Source organism: Cervus elaphus, chromosome 8 (assembly GCF_910594005.1).
Source record: "Cervus elaphus chromosome 8, mCerEla1.1, whole genome shotgun sequence".
Lineage (NCBI taxonomy): Eukaryota > Metazoa > Chordata > Mammalia > Artiodactyla > Cervidae > Cervus > Cervus elaphus.
Window position 1 is genome coordinate 4056155 of NC_057822.1, and position 10432 is coordinate 4066586.

At 51.3% G+C, this 10432-nt stretch overlaps 1 protein-coding gene across 1 annotated transcript; it reads right to left on the bottom strand.

Moving 5' to 3' along the window:
• Positions 1–976: 976 nt before the first annotated feature.
• Positions 977–8680, bottom strand: MUL1 (mitochondrial E3 ubiquitin protein ligase 1). The gene is made up of 4 exons (XM_043909048.1): positions 8412–8680; positions 4974–5061; positions 4217–4337; positions 977–2932 (listed from the first exon to the last, which is right to left on the bottom strand). The coding sequence occupies exons 1-4, from the start codon at positions 8529–8531 to the stop codon at positions 2209–2211; spliced, it is 1053 nt and encodes a 350-aa protein (XP_043764983.1). The 5' UTR covers positions 8532–8680; the 3' UTR covers positions 977–2208.
• Positions 8681–10432: the final 1752 nt, after the last annotated feature.

Sequence of the window (10432 nt, forward strand, 5' to 3'; positions counted from 1 at the left end):
GCTGCCTTCTCTGCTTTACAATCACTTGATCAGATTTACTCACGAAATCTATGCCACGGGCGGAACTCTTCATAGATTTAACACAAACCCTCCTCCCCCACTCACCCCTACACACAGTTCATTCATCCTCATAACCTGGACCCTCTTTCAAAGCACCCGCTGAGAGGACACAGAACACGGCAGATGCTTTTGAGACGCTCCGAGGTCAGCCCCACCAGTCCCCCTCCCATCCTGCCCACCCCACCCCCCCAACACCTCTATGTAAAGCCAGGGTCCTAACACCTCCCTGGACAGGACCCACTGGGCACATGGGCTCTCACCCATCTGCCTCCTGCTCCACAGCGTGGACTCCTCCACTAACATGGGGAACAGAGTCTCGTGGGGCGTTCCTATGAACACCAAAGGAATGAGGCCCATCGCTGGTGAGCAGGAGGGTCAGGAGACTGGAACAGCTTGGAGTTTAAATGTGGACCACCCGCCTCACTAGTTGTGTGCTTCTGACCCAGGGAACATCCCCTCTCAGGACTGGCTTCTTTGCTTGTAGGATGAGATGCCATGAGAGCCTGCAGGGTCTTGTGAGGATCAACTCACCTTGAAATCCAAGTCGGACAGAGCTTCAAGTACACACGCTAGTATCCCCCGTGCTGTTCCCCGCGCCCACCTGCCCCACCCTTGCAACAGGTGAAACCTCACGGCCTGTGCTCAGGATGTCAGGACAGAGCTCTTCAAAGACAGCTCTGGGCGAGGCCAGGCATGACCTGCAGGCACTGTTTCCAGGCTGCCCCGACACTCCACACACAGCCCCCCTTTCAGCATCACCAAGCTGCCCCCACCACGGGGAGCCCCAGACCTCCTTGCAGCCAAGGAAGGACAGAGGCCGCCAGGTCTCCAGTTCATCCTATCAAAACAGGACCCCATCCCTCTCAGGGAAGCGTCAGCCCAGCCGTCAACTCCTGTTCAAAGCAACAGGCTCCCAGGCGGTTGTAAGGTGTTTTATTAGTGCCGTCCACACTGGACACTGCATAGAGCTGGTGTGAGCCCCGAGAGCACCCCCCGCCCCCACACGAAGGGGGATGGGAGCAAGGACACTCAGAGCCAGGGAAGGGGGAGAAGAAAGTGCTGTGACTTTAGTGCGCGGGACTTCGGTGACCTCGGCCACTCAGAGGCAGTGAGAGCGGCCCCCCACTTGTCTGCACTCACGGAGTCGAGCGGGACGAGGGAGGGGTGCAGGGCGCTGAGGAGGGGCGGTGTGAGGCACTCTCGGGAGGTGAGCCTTTCGGGGGCGGGGTTAGGGTTAGCCTGGACAAGGCCCTGGCCTCAAGATGCTGGCTGCTACTTTTCCTTGGTGGGAGCCTCCGTGAGAAGCTGAGAAAACTCAAGGCTGGGACAGCAGCATCCTTATTGCTTCCTTTGTGGCTAAGACCTTTCCAGCTCAGCCTGGGCAGAGAACACCAGAGCCAGCCCTCAGCCGGTTCAGACTTCTGAGTTCCAAGTCAGGGCGGACCACGTGCTCCCAGCACCCTCTCTTTAAGTCCTGTGACCCCAGGAAGGCTGCAGATAAGTGGCCCTATCCTCACCGAGACGGAGGACCACTGAACGGGCACCATTCCAAGTGCCCCTGCTTGTGACCTGCCTCCTTTCTCCGACCAGAGTCCCGGCCTGTTAGGCAGAGGGCAGATGCCGCATTCACTCCCTTGATGCTGAAGCACCTGCGTACATGTGGGAGGCCGCAGGGTAAGGGACGGGGGCACAGGAGCAGTCTGGAGACTCTTCCCTGGGGGATGGGGGGGAAGCAAGGGAGGGGAAGGCTGCCCCGCGGTCTGCTCTCAGGCTCCTCAAGGCGACTCTGCTCTGCCCTCTGGCCAGTCATTCAGGCTCAGGTCCACAGGGACCCACACCCCGGTCAGGGGAGCGTGGAGAAGACGACAGACAGAAAAGCTGGAGGCCACAGACTTTGGCGCTCGGGCAGTGGGCTCCTCTCAGCCACACACGGGCTCACCTGGCTCCAAGGAAGGGACGCGGCACCCCCGTGGCCCGTGCCAGGGCAGGGCGCGGGGTTCTGCGCCTGTGCCCCGGGCTGGCAAAGGCCACCCCCACGCTGGACAAAGGCGACCTTCCGCGGCTGGCAGCGGCCCCGTCACTGCTCTTGTAAAGACCCGGAGATGATAAACACCCCCGAAGCAGGGCGGAGTGCCCCCGCGCCCCCCCTTAGCTGTTGTACAAGCGCACCACCCGGCTGATCTCCCGCCTGCAGATCGGGCACCGCCGGGGCTCAGGCAGCGCGCGGTAGCACTGGATGCAGGCGCACACGTGCCCGCACTCCAGGAAGACGCACGACCGGAAGTTGCTCAGGCACACGACGCAGGCGCCCTTCGGGCCCTCCTGGTCCTCCTCGGGACGGTCCTCCTCGGGATACGCGCGCTCCCGGAACTCCTCCTCCGCCCGCCGCCGCTCGCGCCGCCGCCGCAGGTACTGCTTCCGGAGGAGGAAGAAGAGGGTGGCGCAGGCGGCGAAGCCGAAGACCAGGGCCAGGACCTTCCAGAGCCGGACGCTGGACTCCTGCCGCTGCAGCAGGCTGTCGAAGTCCTGGCTGCTCAGGAAGTACTGCATGCCCGGCCCCTTGGGGGGCTGCAGGCGCACGCAGCTGTGGTCCAGGACCAGCTCGCCCACCCCCGTGAGCGGCGCCCCCACCTTCAGCATCTCCTCCGTCTCCTGGATGCCCTTGGGCCGCTCCCCGCTGAGGTAGTGGCCGAGGACGTCCGTGAAGGACGGCATGGAGGGGTAGAACTTCTCGTACACCGTCTCCAGGCCCAGGTCCACCGCGTCCAGGGGCTTCAGCACGCGCACCGCCACGCCCGCGCCGTCCTCGTGGGGCACCAGGTCAAAGGGCACCGTGTTGGTCCTCTGGTGAATGATCTTAGAACAGTCGTTCCTGCAGGAATGAGGACGAAAGATAAATCAGAGGACCACAAATACCTCACAGCCAGATGGGGGTGGAGAGCACCTCAAGGCCAGGGCAGGATTAAGCGTGAAATGAGGGCAAGAGAAGAGGACAACAGACATCGCACTCGTCCAGAGCCTCAGAAGAGGGAGGCGCAGGTTTTCCGGTTCTCTGGCCACCTCAGTGGGCGACAAATGCCATCAGAGATCACCTCTACTCTTTATTTCCCTTTGCCCCTGTCAAAACACATCGATTTTTATCTTAAACTTCTCAAAAAATTTAAAAGCAGAACTACCATATATGACCCAGCAATCCCACTTCGGAGCCTGTATCCTAAAGAACTGAAATCTGGATCTGGAAGAGAGGTCCGTGCTCCCTGGTTCCCTGCTTACTCACAGCAGCCAGAGCACCGAAACAACGTCAATGTCTATCAATGAATGAACTTAGAAATGCGGTCCATACATACAACAGGATGCCATTCAGCCTTTGAAAAAAAAACAAGAAATAAAGAAAAAGGAAATCTCGGCACATGCGACAACATGGGTGAACCCGGAGGAGGTTAAGCAAAGCGGACTGAGGCGGTCACAGGACAGAGACCGGTAGCCAAACTCATCGAAACAGAGTAAACCAGAGACCGCCAGGGGCTGAGGGAAGAGAAAACGGGCGGGGGCGCTGATGTTCACCAGGTGTAAGGTTTCAGTCCTACAGGACGAGTGAGTGCGGGATCTGCCGCACCGCCTTGTGCCTGTAGTTAGCGGTTCTGCACTGCGACACTTAACATTTTGTTAAAAGAGGACACTGCAGGTCAAGCATCCTTAATAAAAATTAAAATTAAATTTTTAATTTTAATTTTTAAATTTTAATTATAGTTTTTACAATAAAAATTAAGATAAAACTCCAAAACCGAACCCCCCAAGGATGAGTTGGAAAAATGGTGCTCCGTGTTACAGTGTGGAGCACTGACAATCATCAATCCATATGCCACCAATCAGGGCGTCTCAACCCTCAGTGTGCACAGCTGCAGGCTCCAGGTCCTCCGTCCTGGAAATTCCATCTAGGCAGATCTGGAACAGAGGTCAGGAGTCTGCATTTGGACAAGACGCCTAGGAGACTGCAGTGGCGGAGGTCCTCAGACCCAGCAGAAGAATACCAGCGGCGCTGAGACACGTCTCCGCCCTGTCTCAGGAAGAGCCTGAAGGCGCGGAAACAGGACGGGACATCAGCTTCGCGGCGGACCACCCGTGGGGTTTGGGCGCCGGGGGCGAGGGTACGCACCAGAGGTGGGTGGTCCGGTTCCACACCATCTTGTGCTCCTGAAGCGTCAGCCGCTGAATCACCCCCTTGCAATTTTCCACAAACTGGCTGTTAAGCGTTTCTTTAACAGATCGAACAGCTCCTAAATGGAAACAAATTATTTTATTTCTGAAGAACTATTCTGTCCTTTCCTTTAATGTTATTTAGATTTTGTTTTTAGTTTGAGTTAGTTTAATTAATCAAAGTGATGACAATGTTATCACCAGTAGTTATGCTTTGTGGGCACTCTGCTGAGCAGTTTACATGTATCACATCATTTTAGTGTTATAATCACCCTGTAAAGTATATTTTGGGCTTCCCTGGTAGCTCAGACAATAAAGAATCTGCCTGCAATGCAGGACACCTAGAGTTTGATCCCTGGATTGGGAAGATCCCCTGGAGAAGGGAATTGTTACCCACTCCAGTATTCTTGCCTGGAGAAATCCATGGACAGAGAAGCCTGGCAGGCTACAGTCAGTGGGGTTGCAGAGTCGGACACAACTGAGCACCTTTCACGTTCAGATCAACTTCCACTTTCACAGTGTATTTTAGAGAGGGGGCAGTGGAGGCTCGAGAGCTTGTATAATTTCCTCAAAATCAAACAGCAGTAACCCCAAAATCCAGGTTCTGAACCCCCACGCCAAGGCTACAAAAGGCTTACATCAGTGTCAGCCAGGAAGATCTTTACCAAACTCTGCAAGCCTGAGTTATTTTTCATTTTACCAGTAAAGAGACATACCTTCAATAACAGCATACGGCACACACTTTCCTGGAGCTTCTGAAAGAATACTCTTTAAGTCTTCCCCCAAGTGGATTCTTTTAGCTCCCTAAATGGAAACAACAGATTGGACTGGCTGTTGAATACTGACATGCTCAATCAAACAAGTGAAGAAAGAAAAAGACTCTTTTTTTCACATTGAGAGAATAAGGGAACCAGGCAGGAAAGAGACTAAGGAGAGTCAGATTCCAAAGCTGTGTCCCAGAAAACAGGTGCCTTGTTTCTGCCACCAAGTGGGGCTGCCACTTACACTCTGTCTGCAGTGAACCAAACATACAGTCCTTTTCATTGTCACTTACTAAGATGAAAATATTAAAGGCACTAATCAATCTGCATACCATAAACTGAATGTAATTTGACCTCTTCTTGACAACACAGAACCATGCATCTGAAGAGTTTATGTGTAAAAGCACGTAAACTAGTGCCCAGTACATGGTAGGGGCTTGGGCAGTGGTTGGTATAATTATCACCAGGCCCTCGTCAGTTCATGCCCTGCATCAGACATTATAATAAAGCACTGCCTCTGCACTGTAGGGCGTGGCTTTGTGAACCTGTGCTAAACACTATGCTACTTTGCCTACTTCTGCCCCCTTCCCTCTCATCAACAGGCGAGCACAGTCACCTCTGCCGCTGCCTTCCTCTCACAGTCCCCCGTTCTCCATTCCTTCCTATTCTGATCGCAATCTGCTGTGCTTGGGAAACAATCAAGCCTGTTACTGCTGCGTCAAAAGTAAGGTAAAATTAATAAAACCCCTTAACATTTCCTGAACCAGGCACTGTGCTGGGGGCCAGGGATTCAGGGATGAATGAAGGAAACGGTTCCTGCTTTCAGGTATTTTCATCAACACCATCTTAAGGGTACCAGACAAGCAACCTCAAAAGAGGTGGGTAGTACTGGATACGTATTAAGGTCCCTTGGCGTTTAAGCTATTGCTACCCAGTAAACGACAGGAGCAAGGTCAATAAGAATTATTACCCACGTACACTGCAAAGGTAATAAAAACAATGCGCAGTAACAACAACTCACACTCAAGTTTATTTACTCGTTTATTATCTGTCCCTCCCTCCACTGGACTGTAAGTGTAGGAGGGCTAGGACCCTACACCCTACCAACAGGACACCCTGTTGGTCTTGTTCACTGCTGTCCCCCTAGTGCCGAGATAGTGCCTGACCCATAGCAGGCACCAAATAAATATTTGATGAAAACATTAGTGAATAAATAAGCACTTAGATATACTACATTCCAGGCACTCTGCTAAGCACTTTAAATGCATAACACCATTTAATGCTCATACCATCCCTCTACAGTTAGACATTATCATCCCCAATTACAGATAAGGAAATTGAGGCTCAGAGAGGTGAAGTAATTTGCTCAAAGTCACGTAAATAGTCAAGTATCCACCACAGGATAGTCTAAAAATTTTTTAGAAGGAAAGGAGATGAAATTCACTCAGAAAGCCTGCGACTCAATCAAGCTTCAAGGCATCTATTGTGACTTTGGGCAACTTAATTGATTGGAATCTCAGTTTCAAAACATGCAAAAGGTGGGGAAAACAATCTCATAGGATTTTCACATGAATTAAATGAAACTTAAGGTGTGAAAGAATCCAGACAAGGGGCTGGCACACAGTAGGTGTGCAATAAATACGCATTTCCCTCACTATGGGAGATGCAAAAGGGTAAGACACAAACCCTACTCCGGAAGTTTTGTAATCGGATCAAGAAAACAGAGCCTAAGATATTAGGAGTTCCAACTGTTTTCCCAGGCAAGCACTACTTATTTCATCCTCATTGAGGAATTAACTGGCAAAGCTTTTAAAGTCACCCAAAGATGGTTCCTGGAGCACTCACTGCTTGGCCATCTCTGGCCAACTTGATGGCAGTGTGATTTCTGATTCAGAGTCAGAAACTGAAGTATCAATTACAACCATAGCCAATCATTTCAGAAGTAATTTAATTAAGCACACAAGAAGGCAGCTGGACTCTCACCAGGCTGTGATTCACACCCCAAATTCAACTCCCGGGTAACTAGGTGCATTCCAAAACTCACACTTGTTTCTAAGCTCTCAACACAAATTATCTGATGATGATGAAGCGTGTCAGGTTGAGGCATCCGTCTTCCAAATAAATGTCAAATTAAGCCCTGCTGTATTATGAAATTTCAGTCAGGACTTCCCTGGTGGTCCAGTGGTTAAGAATCCACCTGCCAACGCAGGGGACACAGTTCGATCCCTTATCCATGAAGATTCCCACATGCCTCGAGGCAACTAAGCCACGTGCTCTAGAGCCTGTGCTCTGCAACTAGAGAAGCCACTGCAATGGCAAGCCTGCACACTGGAACTAGAGGGTAGCCCCTGCTCGCCACAACTAGAGAAAGCCTGGCACGGCATCGAAGAAATTAATCTGTTTTAAAAAAGAAATTTCACCCAAAACAAATCCACAAATATTTACTGTCTACTCTCTGCTAAGCATAGAGTTAGAATCTAGAAGGAAGGAAGGATAAGATCCCATTTCTGACCTAATGAGGTTCATCTGTCATGAGGCGCTCACACATTCATAATAGAGCAATGTGGTCAACCAAAAAAAAAAAAATTCTACACTCTGAATCAAAAGACCTAAATTTAAGCTCCAAACTGACACTGTATAGACCTTTTCTCCAAGTTTCAATTTCTTGATTGGCAGTCTGGAGGTATTATTTCATCTACCTCAAATTACTGTGAAGCAGAACTAAAACCAAGATGGGAGTATGTTGTGTAAATTGTCAAGTGCTGCATTAGGAAAGTGAGCAATATTTTTTAAATGGCCATACAATAAAAAGGCAGAGTATGCAGAAGCAAGGAGCTGAGTGGTTACCTAGAGGGTAAATATGCTCTCCCCTCCCAGGCACTTGCACGCTCGCCTCAAATCCTCCTGGACTCTGCTCAACTGGACCCTGTTTAAAAGAGCAAACCTCCCTTTCTCCAGCATTCCCATTTCCTCTCTTCCCTGCACTAGGCTGTCGTTTTTATCCTCACGTCTCACAACACCTGACTGACTGATTTACTGTCTGGTTGAACCAGAATGCACTCTCCACGAGGACAGGAATTTCTGTCTGTTTCACCCAGGCTCGGCGCCTGGAGCATAGCAGGTGTTCAGTAAAGATTTTTTCCGTCAATAAAGTGATGAAGTCAAGGTTTATTCTGAGTAACGAGAGGGACTTGGGAGAAAGGAGGAAGGGAAGCCGTTATCACGGGACCCGACTCTGATCCTGGCTCCTGGGGGCCAGGTGACGCCCTCGCAGGGCCTGGTTCCCCCCTGGGGTCTTTCCTCGAGGGTGGACCGGCCCACGGCAGGTCGGGAGGCTCACCGTTCCCCCGGGGCGGCATGGCCGGCTGAGGCCGGGCGGGCTCGGGCACTGACCTTGAGTTCCTGGGCGACCTGGGCCTTCTGCCGGTACACGGAGTACAGGAAGGCGGTGACCACGGAGCTGGTGCCCAGGAGGATGAACTGGCTCAGCGACGGCCGCCCTCCGCTCTCCATGGCTGTGCCGAGCCCTGACGAGGCCGCCGCGCTCGAGCGACCCCTCGCCCCTCAGCCTCCCGCCACCCGGAACCACACCCCCAGAGACCGCTCCTCCCGGAAGGCCGCGGCCAGCCGCCCGCCGAGCACACAGCACCCGGAACCGGAAGTGGAGCGGGGTAGGGCGGGCACAACAGACCGGAAGGTGCTGTTGCCAGGGTGATGCACCAGCATCAGCTGCTTCTGCTGGAGTCGAGTCTCCCGGAGTTGGGAGTGCGGAATGGTTTGCGGAACCTGAGCGATCTCTCGTCGCTCCGCGACCCGTTCGACTCCGGTCGTAGTTGTGTCGCTTGCGGTGCCACGGTTTCAGGCCTTCTGCCTTCCTGGGGTTATTATTATTGCAGGCGTTGTTCGATGACTCCGCCATTGGATTGGGAGGAAAGAACGTCTAGTAAGCACTTAGGGGGAGTATACATTTAAGCTTCAGGGCAAACCTTGGGTCTTGGCTTTTATTCTTCCGTTTTACACGTGAGAAGACAGGCCAGAGAGGTTAGGGGATGTGCTCAAAGTCACACTGCTACTGGAGAGGAATTTACCGGACTGCACAGCTTATTCGGAGAAGGCAATGGCAGCCCACTCCAGTACTCTTGCCTGGAAAATCCCGTGGACGGAGGAGCCGGGTGAGCTGCACTTCATGGGGTCGCTAAGAGTCGGACACGACTGAGCGACTTCACTTTAACTTTTCACTTTCATGCATTGAAGAAGGAAATGGCAACCCACTCCAGTGTTCTTGCCTGGAGAATACCAGGGATGGGGGAGCCTGGTGGGCTGCCGTCTATGGGGTCGCCCAGAGTCGGACATGAGAGAAGCGACTTAGTAGCAGCAGCAGCACAGCTTATTACCTCCAAGACGGCAGATTATATCACTAACTCCTTAATCTGCCATCACCACACATAACAACTTACTTTACTAATTTATAATTACAGCTACAACTGTTGTTTTCCAGTAGTCATGTATGGATGTGAGAGTTGGACTATAAAGAAAGCTGAGCACTGAAGAATTGATGCTTTTGAACTGTGGTGTTGGAGAAGACTCTTGAGAGTCCCTTGGACGGCAAGGAGATCCAACCACTCCATCCTAAAGGAAATTAGTCATGAATATTCATTGGAAGGACTGGTGCTGAAGCTGGAACTCCAATACTTTGGTCACCTGATGCGAAGAACTGACTCATTTGAAAAGACCCTGATGCTGGGAAAGACTGAAGGCAGGAGGAGAAGGGGACAACAGAGGATGAGATGGTTGGATGGTACCACTGACTCAATGGACCTGAGTTTGAGTAAACTCCAGGAGTTGGTGATGGACAGGGAGGCCTGGCATGCTGCAGTCCATCGTGTCGCAAAGAGTCAGACACGACTGAGCAACTGAACTGAACTGAACAGTGACAAAAAGTTTTACCAACATCAAAGCACTTAATCCTCACCGCACAGTTATAGAGCAGATTTCAAAATGTTTTCTGATCTGTACAGCAGCGATTCAATATGTTTGCAGATTATACTCCACATAGGTTATTACAAGATAATGCCTACAATTCCCTGTGCTGTACAGTATAACCTCGTTGCTTATCTATTTTATATTTGGTGGTTTGTATCAGTTAATCACATAACCCCTATTTTATATCACCCGACTTCCCTCTCCTCTTTGGTAACCACAAGTGTATTTTCTACATCTCTGAGTCTGTTTCTGTTTTGCATGTACATTTGATTTGTGTTGTTTTTAGATTCCACATATAAATGATATCTTACAGAATTTGCCTTGCCCTGTCTGACTCATTTCACTAAGCATAATATTCTCTAGGTCCATCCAAGTGGCTGCAAATGGCAGTATTTCAGCCTTTTTTTTAATGACTGAGTGAAATATCACAG

Excerpts from the sequence above, each read along its gene's own strand:
- MUL1 (XM_043909048.1), bottom strand. The coding sequence starts at position 8,531 with ATGGAGAGCGGAGGGCGGCCGTCGCTGAGCCAGTTCATCCTCCTGGGC. Across the intron at positions 5,062-8,411 it reads AGGTCGCCCAGGAACTCAAG|GGAGCTAAAAGAATCCACTT; the intron begins GTCAGTGCCCGA and ends GTTTCCATTTAG. Across the intron at positions 2,933-4,216 it reads AACCGGACCACCCACCTCTG|GAACGACTGTTCTAAGATCA; the intron begins GTGCGTACCCTC and ends TCATTCCTGCAG.